This window comes from Salmo salar, chromosome 18 (assembly GCF_965601325.2).
Source record: "Salmo salar chromosome 18, fSalSal1, whole genome shotgun sequence".
NCBI lineage: Eukaryota > Metazoa > Chordata > Actinopteri > Salmoniformes > Salmonidae > Salmo > Salmo salar.
In genome coordinates this window covers 80,559,624-80,585,888 of record NC_138308.1, presented here as the reverse complement: position 1 = coordinate 80,585,888, position 26,265 = coordinate 80,559,624, and the positions used below count along the sequence as shown (strand labels likewise).

General features: G+C 45.1%; 2 protein-coding genes across 5 annotated transcripts; both read right to left on the bottom strand.

The window, feature by feature from the left end:
• Positions 1-1,194: 1,194 nt before the first annotated feature.
• LOC106577781 (uncharacterized) lies at positions 1,195-9,046 on the bottom strand. 3 transcript variants are annotated; one of them, XM_014156120.3, is made up of 4 exons: positions 8,645-9,046; positions 7,989-8,118; positions 3,553-6,851; positions 1,195-3,354 (listed from the first exon to the last, which is right to left on the bottom strand). In XM_014156120.3, exons 1-4 carry the CDS (start codon positions 8,750-8,752, stop codon positions 3,118-3,120), a joined length of 3,774 nt encoding a protein of 1,257 aa, XP_014011595.1. In that variant the 5' UTR covers positions 8,753-9,046; the 3' UTR covers positions 1,195-3,117. The 3 variants fall into 3 exon arrangements, with proteins under 3 accessions (XP_014011595.1, XP_014011596.1, XP_014011597.1); XM_014156121.3 differs by lacking the exon at positions 7,989-8,118 and having other exon boundaries at positions 8,645-9,045; XM_014156122.3 differs by lacking the exons at positions 7,989-8,118; positions 8,645-9,046 and adding an exon at positions 8,500-8,628.
• Positions 9,047-15,764: 6,718 nt separating this feature from the next.
• Positions 15,765-26,139, bottom strand: LOC106577780 (tetratricopeptide repeat protein 5). Of its 2 annotated transcripts, none has more exons than XM_014156118.3 (10): positions 25,992-26,139; positions 25,292-25,424; positions 23,991-24,202; positions 23,353-23,503; positions 23,003-23,094; positions 22,809-22,865; positions 22,520-22,666; positions 22,017-22,231; positions 16,974-17,118; positions 15,765-16,184 (listed from the first exon to the last, which is right to left on the bottom strand). In XM_014156118.3, the coding sequence occupies exons 1-10, from the start codon at positions 26,052-26,054 to the stop codon at positions 16,065-16,067; spliced, it is 1,335 nt and encodes a 444-aa protein (XP_014011593.1). In that variant the 5' UTR covers positions 26,055-26,139; the 3' UTR covers positions 15,765-16,064. The 2 variants fall into 2 exon arrangements, with proteins under 2 accessions (XP_014011593.1, XP_014011594.1); XM_014156119.3 differs by having other exon boundaries at positions 22,520-22,657.
• Between the last annotated feature and the right edge of the window lie 126 nt (positions 26,140-26,265).

The following is a 26,265-nucleotide window of genomic DNA, read 5'->3' as shown; positions in this document are numbered from 1 at the left end:
CATTATTTGCTTCACGCCTCCAACGTTGGCAAATGAACGGTTTGAGCGCTTCATTACGTCATTATGCTTATTGTGGTGTTTTGCTTTTGTGTTCGGTGTTCCTGATGGGCAGAGTTTCTTCTAAAAGTACAATTAAATGACCCATTTCAGCATCTAGACAATCAATCAATTAACATTCGTTTTGGAACATTTGATTTTGACACTTCACATTGTTCAGGATCATTGATCGTAAATTGATTATATTAAAGGCTTCCCATTAACACACTGTGACGTTCCTGTGAAGATACTAATGAAGCACCTTATGAATATCTTTAGGTATGCCATCGACAGCTTGATGATCAAGCACACTACCCCAATCCACACCTGTAATCACTTCATACACCCCCCTCCTTCCCTCTCAAATCCAACCACCCAACAATCATCCCTGCCTCACTTTCTAACTACCCTTTTTTGATGTCTCTGTCTCACTCCAACACATGGATAAACTTTTCACACATGGCATGGCTTTTCAGCCCTTTGTCTCTTTCCCCCTTTCTGCTCCCAAATTCTTCTCCTTGGTTACTGGTTGTCATGGTTTTGGGAGCCCTAGCTAGTGAGAAGGGTGGTTGGAGGATTAGGGCAGCCATTTTGGAGACAGCTGGCCCAGGTCTCTGTGTGTGCTGCCCCCTGTCCCGCTCGCAGTCGCATAGGGGGGATGAGGGCTATCATTGTGTGAGGATTAGAGCTTCCTGTGTGTCGGACTATTACACTAGGAGGGGGAGGACAGAGAGAGGGAAAATGAAAGGGAAAATGAAAGAGAGCGAGTATGAAAGAGAGTATGACAGAGAGTAAGATGTGGGGGTGGGTGGGGGGGGGGGGCATCTACAGCTGCACTCTCAATCACACAAGCACTGATTATCCATATCACACACATGCATGCAAGCAGACACACACCACAGAACCAAGGAACTGAAACATATAAAAAGTGAAGCCAAAAAAAAAGGCAGAATAAGTAGATGGTTATAGCGCCCAGACAAAGGATCTGTGAGGCAGACAGTCAGACACAGAGCACAGAGGCAAACAGCGAGAGTACACTCAGACATACAGAACATGTTGACATGGAAGCAGAATACTTAAACAGATCAATGAATGGACTGAGACCAGACAGACTGTGACAAACAATACAAAGCCAGACACACTGATCAACCAAAAAGCTATTTTTTTTCCACCACCATCACCATCATTTTATTATTTTTTTTACATAAAAAAATGGGAAGCACGTGTTATCATAACTACAAAAACAATGGTTGGGAAAAACCATACAAAGGCTAAAAAAAGTACAAAAACTAAACCGATCTAATGTAGGATGTAGCCGAAAACTTGAACTCTCAAGTGCTTTGAGAGAGGGAGAGAGATGGTAGAGGAGGAGAGAAAGGGAGAAAAAGAGAGGGTAGAGGTAGAGAGACAAAAGACATGGAGGGATAATGTAAATCTATCAAGACATAATTCATTCTGGTCCTTGGGAGGTTCAGTTGGTTTATTCTAGCCTGGTACCCAAACTTCACAACAGTGAAGCATAAGCACCATCTGTTTGAATTCCAGGCTACTTCAATACGTCCCTGTGCAGACATCCAATCAATTATGGATAAACCGACTACAATCACCAAAGTTGCTGCTGTATGGTCAATCATAACAGCGGGAACCAGGATTGCCAACATACATTGTATATACAGACTGGTCAGTGTAACAATCATCGTCAGTATCATCCACATTTTCATCATCACTGTTTCAATGGATGTATGGGCAGCAATGTACAAAGTCAGTGCAACTCCATTGAAACAACAGTCCAGCAGCAAGACAGTTTAAAAAGTGAAAAGTCTGTAAAAAATAAATGTAAATAAACATACACATAGCAACCACGGTTAATATGTATACTGAACAAAAATATAAACACAACATCCAACAATTTTACTTAGTTAACAGTTCATATATGGAAAATGAGTCAATTGAAATAAATTAGGCCCTAATCTATGGCTTTCACATGACTGGGCATAGGCCCACCCACTTGGGAGCCAGGCCCAGCCAATTTGAATTTGTTTTTCCCCACAAAAGGGCTTTATTACAGACAGAAATACTCCTGTTTCATCTGCTGCCCGGATGGCTAGTCTCAGACAATCCCGCAGGTGAATAAGACAGATGTGGAGGTCCTGGGCTGGCATGGTTACACGTGGTCTCCGGTTAGAAATACTGCCAAATTCTCTAAAACAACATATGGTAGAGAAATTAACATTAAATTATCTGGCAACAGATCTGATGGACATTCCTGCAGACAGCATGCCAATTGAACGCTCCCTCAAAACTTCAGACATCTGTGGCATTGTGTTGTGTGACTAAACTTTTGTCCCCAGCACAAGGTGCACCTGTGTAATGGTCATGCTGTTTCATATGCCACACCTGTCAGGTGGATGGATTATCTTGGCAAAGGAGAAATGCTCACTAACAGGGATGTAAATGAATTTGTGCACAAAATTGGGGAAAATACATTTTTTGTGCATATGGAACATTTCTGGGATATTGTATTTCAGCGCATGAAAGATGGGATCAACACTTTACACGTTGCATTTATATTTTTGTTCAGTATACAAGAAAACCGCCACTACTGCACTGGCCTGTTTTGGTATGGCACGCGTACCATATATCCTAGAGTGATATTTCACCTTCACTTCATTCCCATTCCACAATCCAAATAGACATTTCATTCATATGTTTGACTAGAACTAGCTGCTCTCTAAAACATACATCCCTGCTTATCTATTCTATTGCGATCCAACACACAAACTTCATTGTGTGCCGTTACACTACACGAGAATTCTGTGACATCGTATCGTCAAATAAGGCCTCTTCGTGTTCTTTGAGATAGTGGTATCGTAACCATGCTGAGATGCTGACTGAATTAGTACTTCACAACAATCTAACATTTTATTATAGACAAAATAGACCCAACTGACTAGTAGCAAAATTACACAGAATAAGAATCAATCTTTTTAGAATCAATTCTAATTCTATGATGAAAATACATTCCCTCATCAGGGCCTTTAATAAAAAATTAAAAATGACTGACACCATTCAGCAGCCGTTTTACTCAGTAGTGTCCGCAGGTTGCTCTGCTTCCTCCCCAGAACCAGCAGTGATTGGCTGATCTTCTAAGGTAACGAGTTTCTCAGGAGATTTGGCCAGCCGTTCCTTTTCATCCTGCTCTCCACTGTTCCCATTGGCTGAAAGAGAACTCTGATCCTCCACAGTGTCATTGGTCAGGGTGGCGGGAGAAGTCTCGGCGGGGACGTTGGTCAACACAGGGTGTGTCTTCATGTGTCCCTGTTGTTGGAAACACAGAAAAATGCTATTGGTTAAGTGATCAATTACTTTAACTAGAATACACTTGCTAGCATGAAAACACAGTAAGACATGAGGAATAGACAAAGCTCAAGAATCACAATTTAGCTTCTGTCAAGTGTTCTGTGTATCAATTGGAACGTATGGTTCTAATACGATCCATCCTTATCTTATGCTTACCTTTAATCCACTGCGGCTGGCGTATGCCTTCCCACACAGAGTGCAGGAGTAGGGTTTGGAGGGCGTTGATGCTGGGGTGGCTAGCTGGGAGGCCTCTGGTTCCTCTGGAGCCCGATCACTCTCCTCCGCGGAGCTAAGGGTCTCTTTCTCACTCTCAGGCACCATTACTGATGAGGTATCACTGGGTGCTGCGCCCTCGCTCTCCCCTTCAGATGGGGCCATTTCCCCTTCAGGACTGGGCTCCTGTGGGGTGATAGTAGAGGCCTGGGGGGCTGGCTCTTGGGCTGCTTTATGGCTGGCAGGGAGGGTGAGCGTGGGGGAGGGGTTGAGGGTGGCAGGGGAGTTCGGGGTGAGGAGTCCATCTGGAGAGTCGGTCTGGTTCTCTGTGGTCGACCCAGAGCTGTTAGTGAGCCTTCCTGACCTACTACTATCAGTATCCACACCCGGTCTGTGGACACAGAGGGCGAGAGGGATGTTTTCCTTCAACTCTACGTCACCCTCCACCACAGAGGCGGGCTGGGAGCTGCTCAAGGAAGATCGCCTACTTGGGCTGGTGTTAGAGAGGTCAGCTGGGGAGTCTTGCGAGTCTTCTATGGAGGCTCCAGCGGGGCCGTTGTCAGACTCAGATCTTTCCCCCAGGAGCATGGGGTCTTCTGGGGAGGGATTATGGGTCAGAGGTGGGCTAATGCTGGCAGTGGAGGGAGAGGGTTCAGACTCCACCTCTATATGGGGGCTCGGGTCAGCTGCATGGGATTCCTTGGTCGCTGGACCTCCTGAGTCCATGTTGCTGACCAGTGGGTTAGAGATGGAGCTGGTCATTGTTAAGGCCAGGGGGTGGAGGCCTTGGAGGCAGGGTTTGGCTCGAGAGTCTGTGGTCATCTGGCTCAGATCGGTGGGATCTTCTTGGGCCATATTTGTACCTTCCTCCCCCTCTCCCCCCGGGGGTATCTGACCCCCCAGGTGCATACGGATGTGTTGCTGCAGCACCAGGGCGTTGGTGAACTTGCGCGGGCACAGCGGGCAGGAGTTCTGGGTGCGGGAGTTGGCCGGGCGGGCGCGGTGGGTGGCGAGGTGGGCCCTCAGGCTTCCCTTAGTGGAAAAGGAGCGTCCACACAGCTTACAGGGGAAGGGGCGTTCACCCAGGTGGGTGGCCTGGTGGAGACTCAGGGCCCTGGGGCAGGAGAGCACCCGCAGGCACACCCCACACTGATTCGGAGACAGGGCGGGATTTGTGGATCCAGGGAGATCCTGTGCCTGGCTGTTGCTGCTCACCATGGCCCCAGGGCTGGGGTTGAGGCCCAGGGCTGCCATCATCTCCCTGCGGTAGGAGTTGGTGGTCAGGTCGTGGCCGTGGGTGTCCCTGTTTGAGAAAAAGCCGTCTGCTGGGCCAAAGGAGGACGACTGGCCCCCTCCCTGGTGCTGCTTCTCCAGTTTCATGACCAGCCGCTGCAACTTTGAGGTGTCGGAAGTTTGGGTGAAGGAGGTGGTGGAGGACGAGGACGTCTGAGGTTTGGAGTAGGGAGGGTAGGGGAGCTGGGAGTGGGGGGAGGTGAGATGAGAGGCAGTGGGGTGGGTCCCTGGGGGACAGAGGAGGGCGAGGTGGTGGGGTGAGGGTCCTCCGGGGAAGAGGATCTTGGGGAAGACGGCCAGCTGAGAGTAGGGAGAGCCTGGATGGATGGTGGAGTGTGGAGGGGTGTTCTCATCGAACCTCTGCTGCTTCACCCCTTTGAACTGGCCACCCATGGAGGATGAGGAGGATGATGATGATGAAGGTAACACACTACCTGAGGCACTGGCTGCTGCAGCGGAGGCCCTGTTCAGCTGTAGCAGGGAGTGAGCCGTGGACAACAGCGCCATGTCCATACTGGGTGGCATAGGCATAGATGAAGGAGAAGGCCGAGGAGACGCCCCGGACAGGAAACTGAGCGCCATTCCTTCTGTCATTCCTTTCACGCCACCGAACGGCGGCTCCTCATCTTCCGCCCGGCGCTTCCTGCGTCTCTGGCCTGCAGTGGTGGCGACGGGGGCGGGCTGCTCCAGAGCCGGAGGGAGCAGCGAGAGCGACAGTTCCGGGTTCTGTTCACGGTGGCGCAGGAAGTGAGCCTTGAGGTTCCCGCGGGTGGTAAAACGGCTGAGGCAGACAGGACAAAGGTAGGGCCTCTCCCCCGTGTGGGAGCGTAGGTGGATTTGTAGCGAGGAATCGCTGCTCAGGACCTTACCACAAAACTTACAGGCATGCTGTGGACGCACTGCAGATGAGGACCCAGCCGAGGAGGAGCTGGACAGCAGCAGGTGGTCCTGGGAGTGGCTGGTGGTGGGGAGGGGCGGGGCGGTGAAGCTGACCCCGTTGCTGTGGCCGAACGGGGAGGTGTTGGAGGATTTCTCATGGAGGTAGCGCGGGGGCAGGCCCAGGGACAGAGGATGCATGGAGGATGCTATTGAGGAGCTCCAAGTGGTGGAGGGCGAGGTAGAGTGTGATGCTCTGGTCCCATTACTGTGAGAGGAGAGGCTGGGCTTGGAGACAGCGGGCTGAGGGAGGAGGGAGGGGAGGCAGGCCAGGAGAGGAGAGGCCGAGGATGAGACAGGGGCTGAATAGGAATGGTGTGTTGGGGAGGGGGATCCTGCTGTGGATCTTTGGTGGTTCTCTCCACTACCAACCTGGGAGGTGTCTTGGGTATAGATGGCACCTCCTAGCCGGAGAACATGCCTACAGATCTCCTCAGTCATCTGCATCTGGTGGATCTGCCTCTGCTGCAGCACCCTCAGCTCTTCCAGGACCACAGCCAGGGTCAGGGGCACCTGGATCTGGCCTAGCCCCGGCACCAGTGGGCTGGAGCCGTTCTGATGCCCAGGACTGGTGCTCTCCTGGCGGGGAGGGAGGGAGGAAGACAAGGAAGAGGTAGTGGTGGTGGTGGTGGTGGCAGAGCTGCCCATCTGTGGTGAGGTCATAGTGGCGTGGGAGTGGGCCTGATGGGAGAGGCAGTGGCCCGATGTCTGATTGAGGTTGAGTGGCAGGGATTGCGTCTGCGAGGATAAGGAGGGGTGAGGGAAGTCTGGAGAGAGGGATGAATGGGTGTTGGGGAGGGAGGTGGTGGTATAGGGGGCGATGTGGCTGGGCCAGTGAGGGGGCGAAGAGCTCTCACTGGGGAGGGAGGGTCCGTGGAGACCCCCAGGTGATGACCGAGGGGCCAGGGGGGGCTGGTGATCTTCGAGGGAGGTGGGGGACGACGATGAGGACCCAGAGAAGGTCAGTTCGGAGCCCAGAGACGTGGAAGGTGACTTGGCTAACAGCTGGTCGTCTATGGACAGAGAGAGAAAAAGAAGAATTAAGACTAGTGCCCCTTCATCACTCTATTCCACCAAATGGAAAGTTCAGTTTCGTGATCAAATTCATTGATGTTAAGTCCCCATAAGAACCATGAAAGGCCGGGTGCAAGGCTACATGCTCTATTGGATTGAAGTGTGGGTCAAAGTAAGTCGCAAAGTCCAAACCTTTAACTGTAATCATTGATTACAACAATTGTTTCATATTTAAATCCCAAGCTTAAAGTTGCTTTCTCTTGTAAAGAAATGCATTAGCAGATATTGATTAATAGTCTACAAACATACTGAGTCAGTCTTTCCCTCTTTATGATATTATCTAGTCTTCCGTCCACTTCCTCTTCCCTGAGCAAAACTCTCCAAATGTATTCTTACCACACAAAAGCTTGCAGACCACCTTGCTGCCATGACAACGCTTTAACGGACAATGGCCATTTTCAAGACAACCCATAACCCCTCTTAACCCGCTCCTCACTGCAGCAGTTCACTACTTTCATCTACCTATTCACCCTCCCCCCCCTCCCGACGTCACATCAGGGGTCAGAGGTCGGGACATGCTAAGGGTACTGGGCACTGTCCAGAGGCTTGTGATTGGTCTACTCATCTGACCTTTAGAGCTCTGGGGTCAAATTCTTTCAGAATCTTGAGCACAGAGTGAGAGAGAGAAAAGAAGGGGGAGGGGAGTATGGACAATGGAAGACTAACTATTCCCTCCCAGAGGGACACGGTGATGAAATGGATGACTGTACTAGGAGCTGCTGCTAAATAGTCTTGCTTGGTTCTCTTCCCAGACATCAAAGTGTGCAAAACAAGTTTATTTAAAACAAGTTCACCTCTATGGAAATGTACCTGTAGAACTTCTAAGAAGTCATTTGTATTTTCTAAGGTGTTGAAAATGTTAAATGCAAGTTAAGGTGCAAACATTCTGCACCCCCCCCCCCCCCCCCTCTAAAATGCATTTAACACATCGAGTCAATAGGGTAGGAGGGGTGGAGAGGGGAGCATTCAGTGAGCATTGAGAGGGTAGAAAAGTGGGGAGAACAAGGAGGAAAGGAAACATGAGGGAGAAAAGCATGGAGAAGAGAATAGAAGCAGAGAGAATGAGAGATCTTTACCAAAAATACCCCCTCCAGCTTTTTCCCCCCACCGATCCAGCCTTATTGTTGATGAATAGGGAGACTGTCGTCTAAGTAATGAAAGACCTCCAGTTGTCAGCCCTGAGCAGCCTGTTAGTTTCCTAGAGGACTAAACATCACAGAAAAATGGTCACAGATGGATATTATCATCCAGGCCACAGGGAAAAGTTTACAGGGCCAGCCCTCAAGTACCTGGGACTCCACTACTGGGGTCCATTGCAGAGCTACACCAGAATGCAGTCCACTAAACGAACTTATTGCAAGAGCAAATTACTTTTTGCAATTAAAATATGCAAACAAAGCACAGAGATACACATATCAATTTATGCTGATTGGTCGCCTGAGTAAAATGACTTTTTAGATGTGAAAGGAAACATTTGAGGAATTTACATATAAAATGTAACAAAATAAACAAACTTTGACTTAAGGCCTACTACCTAACAGGATTTTAACTGCAGTTTCTGCAAACAAAGCCATCTTATAACGTTACCTTGTTTAACCCTATTGAACGTCATCATAGTTGTAAATTCCGACCTGTAACTTTGCTTGTTGATTCATTCATAGAACTATGGGAAATATCCTAGGGGGAAAAAACAGACGCATGCCTTAGAATAAGCATAATAAACTTTTCTCACCGTGCGATAGTATCCGCGTGCCCCCCTGGTCCGAGTTAACGAGCTGCTGCGGTCGTTTCTGCTTCCGGCGTGACATGATTCACGAGGAGACTGAGAGAAGGGGGGCATTCGCCGAATAAATAACACTGGCCACTTTACGCACTTGTAGGCTTCACGTTCCAGAATCCGAACTCACATTTCAGGAAATGTTGAATTTCTAAATGGCATCTAGACAACGGTATAGCTCGTTGGTCCCTTGCATGGAAGAAATCAAAGAGGGGCAGAAATCCCTATAAATGCACCGTCATATGAGCTGCGGAGAGTGCGTGTGTGGCTGTTTTCCTAAAGTAGTCTCTCTCGCTGTCCAAAACTTGCGCCACACCTCCCCCGCTCCCCTACGCAGGCACACACAAACAGAGACACACAGACACACAACCTCTTCTTGTTCCTCACTGATATTTGCATTTCAATGGCGCAGAACACAGACTCCCTGGTTCTCCCTTTTCTCTGTGTTTTGCGTATTTTCTCCACGCCATCACTAAACTCTCAATCAAAGATCATCCTGGGTGTTAAAATCCACATGAATAAATCAAAGTAGCATATGACTTTACTTGTTACATGCTGTTTGAACCCATTCAACTAGAATTTGTTGACGAGCTTTCTGAGATTTTGCCGAGATTACTATGAATTATTTTAAGCATACCATTTGGGGGAATTAAGTGATAGAAAAAGTTTAGCATAAATTAATAAATAACAAATTCAGAATATTAAACAAATAGGCCTACATGAATTGCTATTTTTATTTTGGGTAATTTATCCTTTAATACTCAACAAGTGGTCAAGAAACAAGGAAATAATAATAGCCTTATCATTGCTTGCAATATATATGATCATTATATGCTAAATATTCACGTGGAGGGCAAGGGGGTTCATGACTGTCTATATGTCCACCATTACTGAATGAATGGGACCCATTTGCACACTGATTTACATATGGCTAAATATCAACAAAGAGGTGGTGTGAGAATGTTGAGGCGTTTCCATCCATTCCGTATCAGAACATGCACGTGTTCCATTACATGTGATCCTACGCACTGACCCATCCTTCTGCCAGTGTTCTTGTGCGCAGGTAGAGCTCTACGTAAAAAGCAGAGATGGGAATCTGCGACAATGGCGCACTGGACACAGTTGAGTGAGCATCTCATCTCTCTCAATTTGAACTCCTGGATCCAGTGCTGCTCAGGCACAGTGCCCCTCTTCCACCCCCTGATGTTAGTCCTGTAACACGTGGAGGAGTGGTACAAAAAGAGACAGAGGGAGAAAAGGAAAAACAATTAAGGAGGTGTCTCACATACTGTATATGACATGTCCCATTCAATGCACGAGGACAGGAAAGAAAAGCAAATGGTTAATTAAATGGAAAGAAAATGATTGCCTGTATTAATTGCATTAAAACAATGAGTGCACAAAGATTTGCCTGCATTAAACCAATGCACCAAAAGGGTAGTATCACCAGTCGATGAAATAAATTAAGTGTGTAAAAATCTACCCAAAAAATACAACTAGTAAAAATGAATGCAAAAAAACAATAACACCATTGAACTTGTAGTACACTGTCGTGGAAATTACCACCAGGGATACCTGAAGTTAATATTAAATTAATAATTCTTTATTATCAGCAAGCTGGACAGGTTCCAACAAACTTAAATGCACCATAGTACATCTCAGTCGGGAGCTCTGCCGGGGCAGTCCCATTAGTTCTCTGATATACTGCTTACACAGACAAGTTATATTAGCATGATTTACATGATTCATTATTCATCATTAATTCATCATTAACGTTTAGTTCCTGCATGTGATCGACCAATACCTCATGAGGTTTGTTCTCTCCAAGCTGAGACCTTGAAACTGAGATACCCCTATTGATTCTCAAAGCAATGTTCTGGGCATACTGCCAAATTGCTAATACTGAGAGTGAGGATTCCTCCGAAGCACAATCAATCAGTCACTTGCATGAACCCAGTCGAATTGGTTATTAGAAGAGCACAAACATATCATTTTCCTTCACAAAGCTAATCCTTTTTATTATTAATACAATTGTATTACTTTTTGTTCATTTAGTACTACTACATAAAAGTCTAAAAACCTTTGTATTTTCTTATATAAAGGGCCTATTTGATTGGTCCCTTAAAATAACTAGCTTGCCAATCAGAATTTTCATTAAGCCCGTTGCAAGATGTGTAGCTAACTAGCTAGTAAACTTTTAGCATCAAAACATTTCTCAAAGGTCCGACTTTCAGCCATTGAAACAGGTAAGTTAGCTAAACCCAGTGACTGCCGTGCACAACGAGAGTTTATAGAGTTGTAGCTTTTTATTTATTTATTTTTTAGGGGGTAGATCAGCTTTAATACTGCAGATAGATTGTAGCTTCCATCAATGTTGTTTATTTATAAAACCCTCTTAGGCCTCACTCCCCCTTATCTGATATATCTACTGCAGCCCTCATCCTCCACATACAACACCCGTTCTGCCAGTAACATTCTGTTAAAGGTCCCCAAAGCACACACATCCCTGGGTCGCTCCTCTTTTCAGTTCGCTGCAGCTAGCAACTGGAACGAGCTGCAACAAACACTCAAACTGGACAGTATTATCTCAATCTCTTCGTTAAAAGACTCAATCAATGACACTCTTACTGACAGTTGTGGCAGCTTTGTGTGATGTATTGTTGTCTCTCCCTTCTTGCCCGTTGTGCTGTTGTCTGTGCCCAATAATGTTTGTACCATGTTTTGTGCTACTACCATGTTGTGTTGCTACCATGTTATTGTCATGTTGTGTTGCTACCATGCTGTGATGTCATGTGTTGCTGCCTTGCTATGTTGTTGTCTTAGGTCTCTCTTTATGTAGTGTTGTGTTGACTCTCTTGTTGTGATGTGTGTTTTGTCCTATATTTATATTGTATTTTTTATTGTATTTTTTAATCCCAGGCCCCCGTCCCACAGAAGGCCTTTTGCCTTTTGGTAGGCCGTCATTGTAAATAAGAATTGGTTCTTAACGGACTTGCCTAGTTAAATAAATGTTAAATAAAATACAAAATAAAAAAAATTGTCTGCATAATTTCCAATCCCCCATATATACAGTGCATTCAGAAAGTATTCAGACCCCCTTGACTTTTTCCACATTTTGTTAAGTTACAGCATTATTCTAAAATGGATTAAATAAATAAAAAGTATCAATCTATACCAATACCATAATGACAAAACCGATTTTTGCAAATGTATAAAAAAAGGGTTAGGGTTAGGACCCTAACCCTAACCCACAGAAATACCTTATTTGCATTAGTATTCAGACGCTTTGTTATGAGATTCGAAATTGAGCTCAGGTGCATCCTGTTTCCATTGATCATACTTAAGATGTTTCTACAACTTGGTTGGAGTCCACCTGTGGTAAATTCAATTGATTGGACATGATTTGGAAAGGCACACACCTGTTTATATAAGGTCCCACAGTTGACAGTGCATGTCAGAGTAAAAACCAAGCCATGAATTCAAAGGAATTGTCCGTAGAGTTCAGAGACAGGATTGTGTTGAGGCACAGATCTGGGAAAGGGTACCAAAACATTTCTGCAGAATTGAAGGTCCCCAAGAACACAGTGGCCTCCATCATTCTTAAATGGAAGAAGTTTGGAACCACCAAGACTTTTCCCAGAGCTGGCTGCCCAGCCAAACTGAGAAATCGGGGGAGAAGGGCCTTGGTCAGGGAGGTGACCAAGAACCCGATGGTCACTCTGACAGAGCTCCCGATGGTCACTCTGACAGAGCTGTGGAAATTTCTCCCATCTCTTCAGCGCTCCACCAATCAGGACTTTGTGATAGAGTGGCCGGACGGAAGCCACTCCTCAGTAAAAATGCACATGACAGCCTGCTTGGAGTTTGCCAAAAGGCACCTAAAGGCTCTCAGACCATGAGAAACAAGATTATCTGGTTTGATGAAACCAAGATTGAACTCTTTGGCCTGAATGCCAAGCGTCACGCCTGGAAGAAACCTGGTACCATCCCTACAGTGAAGCATGGTGGTGGCAGCATCATGCTGTGGGGATGTTTTTTTAATCGGCAGGGACTGGAAGACTTGTCTGGATGGAGGGAAAGATGAACGAATCAAAGTACAGAGAGATCCTTGATGAAAACCTGCTCCAGAGTGCTCAGGACCTCAGACTGTGGCGATGGTTCAACTTCCAACAGGACAACGACCCTGAGCACACAGCCAAGACAACGCAGGAGTGGCTTCGGGACACGTCTCTGAAAGTCCTTGAGTGGCCCAGCCAGAGCCTGGACTTGAACCCAAACGAACATCTCTGGAGAGACCTGAAAATAGCTGCACAGCAATGCTCCCCATCCATCCAACCAGACAGAGCTTGAGAGGATCTGCAGAGAAAAATGGGAGAAACTCCCCAAATACAGGTGTGACAAGCTTGTAACGTCATACCCAAGAACACTCGATGCTTTAATCACCGCCAAATGTGCTTCAACAAAGTACATAGCAAAGGGTTTGAATACTTATTTAAATGCGATATTTCAGTCTCCCATTTCTGAACCTGTTTTTGTTTGTCATTATGGGGTATTGTGTGTAGATTGATGAGGGGAAAATCGATTTAATCAATTTCAAAGGCTGTAATGTAACAAAATGTGGAAAAAGTCAAGGGGTCTGAATACTTTCCTTAGTCCCTGTATATACAGTACCAGTCAAAAGTTTGGACACACCTACTCATTCAAGTTTTTGTAGTGAAGACATCAAACTTTGAAATAACGCATATGGAATCATGTAGTAACCAAAAAAGTGTTAAACAAATCCAAATAAATGTTATACTTGAGGTTCTTCAAAGCAACCACCCTTTGCCTTGATGACAGCTTTGCATTCTCTCAACCAGCTTCATGAGGAATGCTTTTCCAACAGTCTTGAAGGAGTTCCCACATATGCTAAGCACTTGTTGGCTGCTTTTTCTTCACTCTGCAGTCAAACTCATCCCAAACCATCTCAATTGGGTTGAAGTCGGGTGATTGTGGAGTTCAGATCATCTGATGCAGCACTCCATCACTCTCCTTGTTCAAATAGCCCTTACACAGCCTTTATTTTTGTAAAACTAGGCAAGTCAATTAAGAACAAATTCTTATTTACAATGACAGCCTACTCCGGCCAAACCCTCCCCTAACCCGGACGCCGCTGGGCCAATTGTGCCCCGCCCTATGGGACTCCCGATCACGGCCGGTTGTGATACAACCCGGGATCAAACCCGGGTCTGTAGTAACGCCTCTTGCACTGCGATGTAGTGCCTTAGACCGCTGCGCCACTCGGGAGGCTCAGCCTGGAGGTGTGTTTTTGGGCCATTGTCCTGTTGAAAAACAAATGATAGTCCCAAATAAGTGCAAACCAGATGGGATGGCGCATCGCTGCAGAATGCTGTGGTAGCCATGCTGGTTAAGTGTGCCTTGAATTCTAAATAAATCACAGACTGTGTCACCAGCAAAGCACCCCATCACAGCTCCTCTTCCACGCTTCATGGTGGAGATCATCCGTTCACCTACTCTGCATCCCACAAAGACACGGCGGTTGAAACCAAAAATATCAAATTTGGACTCATCAGACCAAAGGACAGATTTCCACCGGTCTAATGTCCATTGCTCGTGTTTCTTGGCCCAAGCAAGTCTCCTCTTATTATTGGTGTCCTTTAGTAGTGGTTTCTTTGCAGCAATTCAAACACAAAGGCCTGATTCACGCAGTCTCCTCCCTCCACCTCCCTGGTATCCCTCTCAATTCCCTTGTCTTTTCCAGGTGATGGAGGAGTACAAGAGGAAGAACAGTGAGGTGTCAGAGCGTCTGATGGAGAGGAACAGGCCGTACCAGAAGTTACAGGGGCTCAATGACTCGCCGAGACTGCTCAATATGGTGGTGGGGGACAGACAACATGCCAGCCAGGACCCAGAGTTCAACACAGGTTAGAGAAAGAGAGGGAGGGAAAATCCAAGAGGGAGATAGTGATTTCCTATAGGCCTGAAACATAACTAGAAACCAGTATGTAAAAATACTCTGGCTTTCACATGAATTCAGGCACTGTTGTCCTTACAAGAGTTAAATGAACTTGTGCAAGTGGATCTCAAGTTAGGATTTGTAATGGAGACATAGTGGAGAATGTATAGAGAAGAGTGGGTACACAATACAGAGTACAAGACAGAGAAAGCAATTTGAGACGAGGTTGAGACAAAACAGGGCATAATTAGTGTACTGTCTATGAAAGGGGAAAATCAACTTGACAAAAATAGCTTCAGTTTACCACCTCCCACCTGTTTCCCAGGGGTGATCAGAAAGCCCCCTTACTCAAAAATTACTGAGACTTGAATTAAAATTCCAGGATTAGAATTAATAGAAGACTCATTTTTATTCTAATACTGAGACAATGTTGGTTTGGTACCCGTCTGCATTTAAGCAATAAGGCACGAGAAGCAGTGCTGTATCATGAATACAGTCACAGGTAAATGGTGTAAATCAATTCATCCAATTTAATTCTTCCAGCAGAAGAGATATAATATAGTCCGGACAAAAATGTGGTTGTTATGTTGGTCATATTGCGACAGACGCAAACCAGTCGTTTAAACGTAAATCTTTTTGCAAAGTTGCTATGCAAAAGGACTGGTCTTAATTTCTAAACAAAATGGTTGCTATGCAGGCTAGATAACGTTGTTGTCACTTGCAAGCTAGCTAGCCAACTTCAACTAACTCAGTCACGTCAAACATTGAACTGGGAATGACAGTACAATAGCTGCATTTTCCTTTGTTTGAGCTTTTTTTCTATTGGCATTTACTTGGATATGATACAGTATGTCCAGTTAAATAAAGGTTAAAAAAAAAAAGTATTAATAATAATGACGTTGATGCGTGATTTCGACTGGCTCAGAAAAAGTTGCCCCGTCTGGGAACCGTTCACTATGTATTGACTAGCTAGCTACAGAGATCGACATTCAAAAGTGAAACGTTGTTTCCGAGTTCGGATAGGCAGCGAGCGTGACAGTGTTCTTTTTCACTATGGAAGGTTTGACTAACATCATGGTGAAAGATGATCAACTACATAAACTAATGACAAAGCAAAAGTTGGAGACCTGTTTGTTTTAATGTCTTGAACCCATGTCTGACACCATCTTCACCACAATTAATTATCATATTAGTAGTCAGTAATTTACAAAATCCTCCAGCCTCCCTCCCACTTTAACAAAATACAAACACAAATATTAATAAATATGTACAAACAGTGTATTCCTAAAGACATTTACGAACAAGGATCTACTATTTACAAAACTAAGACATAAAAAAAATACAGGCACACAGGCTCTTCACGCTCCTTCCTGGCTCCCTGTCTGTCTGCTCCCACTCCCTCTATCATCCCCCCTTCTCTCATTCGCTCTGGGGCTTGTAGCTGACTGAGGCTGCAGTTTGAGCCTGGACGTTCTGTCTCTTGCCGTTGACGATGAGGAGCAGAGGGGAGTCCACTCGTATACTGCGGAAGTCAAACGTCTACAGCAGGGCCAGGAGAGAGGAGAGATAATAGATTGTGAAAATCAGAAATGAAGAGACCACCTAGATCTGTAGTAGCCTTGGTGGAGTTCAAGTGATGTCAGTTTTGATAATTAAGTCTAACAGAGTCTGTCTTTGGCTATGTATGCACACATATATTGATTTTTTATGAATATGATGAAAAACAACAGTTTAAACATTTTGGCCAAGGGATCCTTGGAATAAATTTAGATGATGTAATATTATTAATCTCCAATTTTCGTTCTTAACCCTGGCCAACACGGGCTTGGAAGGCTCACAGGGATATTGGTATCTACAGTACTCCACCAATTATACATGTTTTCAGTTCAATACTTCCTGTATTGCCCCCTCCCCAAATAAAAATGTATTAAAACATAAATACAATGACATTTAAGCTTTAAAACTACTAAGTTTTCTCTCTGTCTCATGGCAAAATATGTAGAATTACAGGATATTAGCTTAAACTGCAGCATTTCCCCTACGAAGCCAGGAGATGGGCCTTTAAAATGTTCCTTCCCAGGGCCTGAGACTTGGACCGTTAGGCCATGCTCTGCCAAAATCACAGTAGAGCTCATTGTATGCTATTTTTTTTATTTTTTATCTCACTCGAGTTATGAGGGTGTCCCCACAATCACATTTAGAGGACACTCAGATTCAGAGACACCTAAAATCAGTGCATTCAGCAAAAGTAGATACAATGATTGTGATGTAATTGTAAGTTAAAAGTGTGTAAAGATCCATGTAAGCTGTAGAGAAAGACACACTAACCTGGTCATTGTGTGCTACACTGTGGCGTTTGACCTGGGGCTCCGGGATGACCACAGAGTCTCCAATCAGAACTCCCCAGTTGTCTGCTGTGTTATAGACCATGACCACGCAGCACGTTTCCTCACTGTCCACCATGCCAAACGTACTGGGAGACAGAGAAAGACACAGTATCATATCACTGTCTATCAACCATAGCAAATGTACCCCAGCAAGGCAAAACATACAGTATTATAGCCCTTCAGTTCATACACCTTCAAACAAAGGGGCATGTAGACAGCAACTTACTTCCATCATCCCAAACATGCAGAAGAAGGTACAGTTGAAGTCGGAAGTTTACATACACTTAAGTTGGAGTCATTAAAATTAGTTTTTCAACCACTCCACAAATTTCTTGTTAAAAAACTATCATTTTGGGAAGTTGGTTAGGACATCTACTTTATGCATGACACAAGTAGTTTTTCCAACAATTGTTTTCAGACAGATTATTTCACTTATAATTCACTGTATCACAATTCCAGTGGGTCAGAAGTTTACATACACTAAGTTGACTGTGCCTTTAAACAGCTTGGAAAATTCCAGAAAATTATGTAATGGCTTTAGAAGCTTCTGAATGGCCAATTGACATAATTTGAGTCAATTGGAGGTGTACCTGTGGATGTATTTCAAGGCCTACCTTCAAACTCAGTGCCTCTGCTTGACATCACGGGAAAATCAAAAGAAATCAGCCAAGACCTCAGAAAAAAAATTCTAGACCTCCACAAGTCTGGTTCATCCTTGGGGGCAATTTCCAAACGCCTGAAGGTACCACGTTCATCTGTGCAAAGAATAGTACGCAAGTATAAACACCATGGGACCACGCAGCTGTCATACCGGCTTTCGACTCTGTCAATCACCACATTCTTATCGGCAGACTCAAAAGCCTTGGTTTCTCAAATGACTGCCTCGCCTGGTTCTCTAACTACTTCGCAGACAGAGTTCAGTGTGTCAAATCGGAAGGCCTGTTGTCCGGACCTCTGGCAGTCTCTATGGGGGTACCACAGGGTTCAATTCTCGGGCTGACTCTTTTCTCTGTACACATCAATGATGTCGCTCTTGCTGCTGGTGATTCTCTGATCCACCTCTACGCAGACGATACCATTCTGTATACCTCTGGCCCTACTTTGGACACTGTGTTAACTAACCTCCAGACGAGCTTCAATGCCATACAACTGTCCTTCCTTGGGCTCCAACTGGTCTTAAATGCTAGTAAAACTAAATACATGCTCTTCAACCGTTCGCTGCCCACACCTGCCCGCCCGTCCAACATCACTACTCTGGAAGGTTCTGACTTAGAATATGTGGACAACTACAAATACCTAGGTGTCTGGTTAGACTGTAAACTCTCCTTCCAGACTCACATTAAGCATATCCAATCCATAATTACATCTAGAATCGGCTTCCTATTTCGCAACAAAGCATCCTTCACTCATTCTGCCAAACATACCCTCGTAAAACGGACTATCCTACCGATCCTTGACTTCGGCGATGCCATTTACAAAATAGCCTCAAACACTCTACAGTCGTGGCCAAAAGTTTTGAGAATGACACAAAGAATGACACAAAGTTTGCTGCTTCAGTTTGCTGCTTCAGTGTGTTTAGATATTTTTGTCAGATGTTACTATGGAATACTGAAGTATAATTACAAGCATTTCATAAGTGTCAAAGGCTTTTATTGACAATTACATGAAGATGATGCAAAGAGTCAATATTTGCAGTGTTGACCCTTCTTTTTCAAGACTTCTGCAATCCGCCCTGGCATGCTGTCAATTCACTTCTGGGCCACATCCTGAATGATGGCAGACCATTCTAGCATAATCAATGCTTGGAGTTTGTCAGAATTTATGGGTTTTTGTTTGTCCACCCGCCTCTTGAGGATTGACCACAAGTTATCAATGGGATTAAGGTCTGGGGAGTTTCCTGACCATGGACCCAAAATATCAATGTTTTGTTCCCCGAGCCATTTAGTTATCACTTTTGCCTTATGGCAAAGTGCTCCATCATGCTGGAAAAGGCATTGTTCGTCACCCAACTGTTCCTGGATGGTTGGGAGAGGTTTCTCTCGGAGGATGTGTTGGTACCATTCTTTATTCATGGCTGTGTTCTTAGGCAAAATTGAGAGTGAGCCCACTCCCTTGGCTGAGAGGCAACCCCACACATGAATGGTCTCAGGATGCTTTACTGCTGGCATGACACAGCATTTATGGTAGTGCTCACCTTGTCTTCTCCGGACAAGCTTTTTTCCGGATGCCCCAAACAATCGGAAAGGGGATTCATCAGAGAAAATGACTTTACCCCAGTCCTCAGCAGTCCAATCCCTGTACCTTTTGCAGAATATCAGTCTCTCCCTGATGTTATTCCTGGAGAGAAGTGGCATCTTTGCTGCCCTTCTTGACAGCAGGCCATCCTCCAAAAGTCTTCGCCTTACTGTGCGTGCAGATGCAGTCACACCTGCCTGCTGCCATTCCTGAGCAAGCTCTGTACTGGTGGTGCCCCGATCCCGCAGCTGAATCAACTTTAGGAGACGGTCCTGGCACTTGCTGGACATTCTTGGGCGCCCTGAAGCCTTCTTCACAACAATTGAACTACTCTCCTTGAAGTTCTTGATGATCCGATAAATGGTTGATTTAGGTGCAATCTTACTGGCAGCAATATCCTTGCCTGTGAAGCCCTTTTTGTGCAAAGCAATGATGACGGCTTTTGTTTCCTTGCAGGTAGCCATGATTGACAGAGGAAGAACAATGATTCCAAGCACCACCCTCCTTTTGAAGCTTCCAGTCTGTTATTCGAACTCAATCAGCATGACAGAGTGATCTCCAGCCTTGTCCTCGTCAACACTCACACCTGTGTTAACGAGAGAATCACTGACATGATGTCAGCTAGTCCTTTTGTGGCAGGGCTGAAATGCAGTGGAAATGTTTTTGGGGGATTCAGTTCATTTGCATGGCAAATAGGGACTTTGCAATTAATTGCAATTCATCGGATCACTCTTCATTACATTCTGGAGTATATGCAAATTGCCATCATACAAACTGAGGCACCAGACTTTGTGAAAATGAATATTTGTGTCATTCTCAAAACTTTTGGCCATGACTGTACTCAATGTACACAGTGTGCCATCCGTTTTGTCACCAAAGCCCCATATACTACCCACCACTGCGACCTGTATGGTCTTGTTGGCTGGCCCTCGCTTCATATTCGTCGCCAAACTACCTGGCTCCAGGTCATCTATAAGACTTTGCTAGGTAAAGCCCCGCCTTATCTCAGTTCACTGGTCACCATAGCAGCACCCACCCGTAGCACGCGCTCCAGCAGGTATATTTCACTGGTCACCCCCAAAGCCAATTCCTGCTTTGGCCGCCTTTCCTTCCAGTTCTCTGCTGCCAATGACTGGAACGAACTGCAAAAATCACTGAAGCTGGAGACTCATATCTCCCTCACTAACTTTAAGCACCAGCTGTCAGAGCAGCTCACAGATCACTGCACCTGTACACAGCCCATCTGTAAATAGCCCATCCAACTACTTCATCCCCATACCGTTTTTTCCCCCCTTCTCCTCGCACCCCAGTATCTCTACTTGCACATTCATCTTCTGCACATCTATCACCCCAGTGTTTAATTGCTAAATTGTAATTATTTCTCCACAATGGCCTATTTATTGCCTTACCTCCCTTATCTTACCTCATTTGCACGCACTGTATATAGACTTTTTTTCTATTGTGTTATTGACTGTATGTTTGTTTATTCCATGTGTAACTCTGTTGTTGTTGTTTATGTCGCACTGCTTTGCTTTATCTTGGCCAGGTCGCAGCTGTAAATGAGAACTTGTTCTCAACTAGCCTACCTGGTTAAATAAAGGTGAAATAAATAAATAAATAAAAAATACCGCTCAGGAAGGAGACGCGTTCTGTCTCCTAGAGATGAACATACTTTGGTGCGAAAAGTGCAAATCAATCCCAGAACAGCAGCAAAGGACCTTGTGAAGATGCTGGAGAAAACAGGTACAAAAGTATCTATATCCACAGTAAAACGACTCCTATATCGACATACCCTGAAAGACCGCTCAACAAGGAAGAAGCCACTGCTCCAAAACCGCCATAAAAAAAGTCAGACTATGGTTTGCAACTTCACCTGGGGACAAAGATTGTACTTTTTTAGAGAAATGTCCTCTGGTCTGATGAAACAAAAATAGAACTGTTTGGCCATAATGACCATCGTTACATTTGGAGGAAAAAGGGGGAGGCTTGCAAGCCGAAGAACACCATCCCAACCGTGAAGCACGGGAGTGGCAGCATCATGTTTTGGGGGTGCTTTGCTGCAGGAGGGACTGGTGCACTTCACAAAACAGATAGCATCATGAGGATGGAAAATTATGTGGATATATTGAAGCAACATCTCAAGACATCAGTCAGGAAGTTAAAGCTTGGTCGCAAATGGGTCTTCCAAATGGACAATGACCCCAAGCATACTTCGAAAGTTGTGGCAAAATGGCTTAAGGACAACAAAGTCAAGGTATTGGAGTGGCCATCACAAAGCCCTGACCACAATCCTATAGAAAATGTGTGGGTAGAACTGAAAAAGCATGTGCGAGCAAGGAGGCCTACAAACCCGACTCAGTTACACCAGCTGTCAGGAGGAATGGGCCAAAATTCACCCGACTTATTGTGGGAAGCTTGTGGAAGGCTACCCGAAACGTTTGACCCAAATTAAACAATTTAAAGGCAATGCTACCAAATACTAATTGAGTGTATGTAAACTTCTGACCCACTGGGAATGTGATGAAAGAAATAAAAGCTGAAATAATTCTCTCTACTATTATTCTGACATTTCACATTCTTAAAATAAAGCGGTGATCCTAACTGACCTAAGACAGGGAATTTTTACTAGGATTAAATGTCAGTAATTGTGAAAAACCGAGTTTAAATGTATTTGGCTAAGGTGTATGTAAACTGTATGTAGACTCCATATTCCATATAGTAGTCTAACACTAGAGGAAGGGGAACTCACAAGGCCATGCGTCCCTCTGAGGCCAGGCTGAACACCACCTTTCCCAGGGCAGCCACTCCAGCGTTGTGGCCGTGTGTCAGGGCAGACAGGGTCCAGGGCTCCAGGCTCCCAACACGGCCTGCGGGGGAGCGGAACTGAGGGGAGGAGCACGGCCCCAGGGCCAATGGGCTGAGGTTGGAGAGCATCGTCCGCAGGCGCCGGGCCTTCACCTTCCCCTGAAGGGATGACAGAAAAAGAGTGGTACGCTGTTATCAGTGGAAAACCATAGGACTCTGCTGTCACCTACTGCTGATTTATAATTCTATCTGATACACATTTGCATTAGTGCTGGAGTTGACAAGAAATGTGTTTGTATATTTTATTAAGTTTATATCCTATACAGATCACATGAACTGCTGATAGATGTAGAATGGAGACTAATGTGCCCTGTGCAGTTTATCTATATGAATGTGTGTGTGTGTAAATGTATGCGTGTGTATGTGGGAGGGTTCTCCTGTTCCTACCTTGTTCTCTGTGAGTGCTGTGAGTTTCTCCAGGTATTCCAGCAGCTGCCTCTCCCTCTCTGGAGGATCCTCCCACGCAGGGTCCAGGGCCGCAGCGCGACTGTACCCGCCCAGGGCAGACCCAAACATCTCCTCATACTGAAACAACTGGAGGGGTTAGACACAGGCATGGATCATTAGCTTCAGTTGACTTTTATATGCATTTTTCTGTGTAATGGAATTATTGAAGTAATTTACCACACGCATATTATAAGAATCATATCAGAATATGCCAACGATAATGTTTTACCGTGGCTCTATTGAAGTGCAGATCGGGGTTGGAGGTTGCTGTTCGGTCCACTTTCTCCTGGGAGAGAGAACAGAGGAGGGAAGGAATTATATAGTGCTTAACAATGATTATTGCACACAATTCTAATTGACCCACTCATACTATCCTGTCAGGCTTTGTAAATACAACTGAGTTTGGTATGTGTGTGTACTCACAGCCTGTGCATAGGCACTCAGAGCCTGCTGAGACATCTGTGGATTCTGTCTGCAGGTGAAGAACAGGGAGATGTAGGCGTTCCCCAGGATGTCTGCCAACATTCATCAATACATCATCCACTATCCACTCATATGCAGTTCTAGAGGACGTCTTTCTCATACCAACATGTACGTTCTTCTATCCTCTCTTTGGAGATCCTGAATTACAGCCAAACCTATTCACACAACATATGTAACTGTATGCATACTCCACCCCCAGTAACCCTGGCCGTGTCCCCCACACTTGAATTCTCTGAACTCATAGCCACTGTAAAATATGAATCTGCTATGAGACTATCCATCATACTCACACCAGGAGGTGCCGTCGGTGACGTCCAGCTGTACAGCCTGCCTGGCCATGGCCACGCTCTCCAGCACCCTCTTCCCCTGCTCATCACCGCCCCCTCCTGGCAGCTGCCTCAGCACCATGGACAGACTCCGCAGAGATACTTTGTTCTTACTCTGGGACGGAGGGAGAAAAGAGATGCGATCGCCTGTTTGGTCTAGCGGTTACAGCTGTTGACCCCAGCAACCATGTATGCCAGAGACTGCCCCACTCATTAAAAATAATAATAATTGGATATTGGTTTGGGGGTAGTTCAATTTCTATGATGTAGCAATAGAGAATAAAACAGACCAGCGTAAACAAAATAAAGGTAGAAAGAGACAAAGGAAGGTGCACACAATAGGAGGTAGAGTTATGGCTTGAAAGGAAGTGATAAACAGCTGTTGTTTATGTAGACCTATAACTAGGGCTATAACCAGTTCTGAACACTTTACATGAATTCTATTCTTGATCAGTAAGGTTTTGATCTAAACACAACAACAGTACCACGGCACCGACACCACTCTCCAGTTAACCTGAAGAGCTTTGTGACTCATGCTGTCTGTGAATTAAAAGCCCAGCTATGCAAATAAAGCACATGATTAGTGTGTTCTTATTGCTAACCTGCTGCAGGGCTCCAGTGAAGCAGGTCTTAGCGGTGGTCAGGTCTCCTTTCTTCCAGTACTGCTCCCCCAGTGTGTTCCAGCCCTCCACTAGTCCAGGCTCCAGCTTCACGGCCCGGGACAGGCACTCCCCGGCGGTGGTGCTAAACTCCGGAGCCACCCCCAGGGAGCGGCCCCGCAGCATCAGGAACTCAGCAGTGTGCTTATACGACTCTGGAGGAGACGAAGGGACGACAAAGAGATGATTCTCTAGTCTAGGGGTTCCCAAACCTTTTCACTCAGGCCCCACCTTCCAGCATTGGAGAGCATCCCCGCGCCCCACGTCTATTTCTAAGGGCACAAGCACTGTTCACATCCCTCTTGTTGGCGTAGAGAACATTTTGCAGTTTTAAAGCTTAACATACATTTTGCCATGTCTAATGTGTATTCGTGTGATATTTGAGTGTCTTGAATATTACAACAAAATCTATTGGCTAAAAAACCTAGCTGAAAAACATTATCTGACATGGGCTAGTTGATCTGGACATTTCTGAGTTATAAATAGCACTGTAGGGTATGCAATGACTGACATGACAAGAGAAAAACTGATGATGCACTACCCAATTTTGAAATGTAGTTACCTTTGTCATTTTTGGGGGGAGGGGGGTGACCCCTGCCCGAGAGGGAGCGCCCCCACAGTTTGGGAACAACTGCTTTAGTCAACTGACTTTTGCTGTGTGTTTAAAGATGTCTCCCCTGTGGCTCAGTTGGTAGAGCACGGTGTTTGCAACGCCAGTATGGTGTGTGCAACGCCAGGGTTGTGGGTTCAATTCCCACGGGAGGCCAGTACAAAAAAATATATATACAAAAAAAAAAATGTATGAAATATATGCATTCACTATTGTAAGTCGCTCTGGATAAGAGCGTCTGCTAAATGACTGTAATGTAAATGTATGTAACCCCACATGGATGCCAAGCTAAGCTAAGCTAAGCTCAGTCAGCAGTGCTTATGTAACCTCGTCCCCAGGCTCAATTGCTACTGCATGAGACAGCAGGCTGGTAGACAACAACTGTGCTTATATGACTCTGGATTGGAAGAGATGGAGGGTCACCATAAGTCTTTGATGATTTAATAATGCATAAAAAGATCACTCACTAGTCAGGCAAGCTTTGTGAGCACTGAATAGTGTGGTAAAATATTTGTAGCTACACATTAAATGACAAATGGATACAAAGCTATCATGCAAAATCTCAGTATATTATTTTTTACATGTGTGGTTACCAAATCAGAACACGTCTTTCTTTTCTGTTCATTTATCTCACCTTCTTTCTCCTCCAGCTTCTTTAGTGTCTTCTCCATCTCCTGTGCCACATCACTCGGTTTCCTCTTTGCATCCTCCACACTGTGAGTCTCAAAGTAATGATCCCGAAAATGATACAACTCATCCACTAGGTCCTGATACAGAAAGAGAGAAAGAGAGAAATTGTTATTGATACCTGTTAAGGACATTAGCTAGGTGCGTGGCATGCAATCATGATGAGCCAGATCAGGTTACAATAATGTAATTTTGAAATGTGTTGCTATGCAGCAAATACACTTGATGCTGTTGGTTTCCTTGCACGAGTGCATGCATGTTCACTGGCATTGAGGGATGATGACACAGCACGATAGCTAGCTATCGCTGCATATGGCTAGACGTCTCAGGCGCCAATTTAGCTGGCTAGCCAAGATTGAGAGACATTGTCAGTCAAGCCAAGCTAACGTTAGACAGTTAACTAACCGATAATCAGCAGATGGCTCGTCAGATTTAGAGACAACCAACTCGGTTAGAAAATGTGCAGTACAATCAACCACAATATTTTGGTCGATTAATATGACAGTTGTTATAGTAACGAGTCTGGAGAGCTAGCTAGCAACAAAGGAAAGGTGGGATGTAACTGTTTAAATAAGACGTCCATTACAATTGCAAGGTTAATTATGGCAATATATTCCATGCAGTGATAATAATATATTTTGCAATACTTTTAAAATCTGTAAATCATCTTTGTCAGTCGCAGGATCACCATCCGTCTCCACTTCTGCCATCTTTTCCAGTGGTTGTTGGAAGAAGAATTCGAGAAGAGTACATTGACAACACGACACCTGCTGGCCTGGAGGGGTATGCTGTAGCTGGATAATATTAAACTATTATTTGCTAAATCATTCTTATTTACTGAAAGTAATAAACTCAAGTTTGTTGTCATTTTTTTTTATTTTTTTTACCGCATATTGCTAGCTAATGAACTAACAACAAACG

What these genes read in the sequence shown, in the direction of transcription:
- LOC106577781 (XM_014156120.3), bottom strand. Translation starts at nt 8,752, where the DNA reads ATGCCCCCCTTCTCTCAGTCTCCTCGTGAATCATGTCACGCCGGAAGC. An exon ending in CACGCGGATACTATCGCACG is followed by an intron (nt 8,119 to 8,644) that starts GTGAGAAAAGTT and finishes TGTGATGTTTAG; the next exon opens with TCCTCTAGGAAACTAACAGG. An exon ending in CCAGCCGCAGTGGATTAAAG is followed by an intron (nt 3,355 to 3,552) that starts GTAAGCATAAGA and finishes TTCCAACAACAG; the next exon opens with GGACACATGAAGACACACCC.
- LOC106577780 (XM_014156118.3), bottom strand. Translation starts at nt 26,054, where the DNA reads ATGGCAGAAGTGGAGACGGATGGTGATCCTGCGACTGACAAAGATGAT. An exon ending in CACCGACGGCACCTCCTGGT is followed by an intron (nt 23,095 to 23,352) that starts GTGAGTATGATG and finishes GAATGTTGGCAG; the next exon opens with ACATCCTGGGGAACGCCTAC. An exon ending in CAGCACTCACAGAGAACAAG is followed by an intron (nt 22,232 to 22,519) that starts GTAGGAACAGGA and finishes TCATCCCTTCAG; the next exon opens with GGGAAGGTGAAGGCCCGGCG.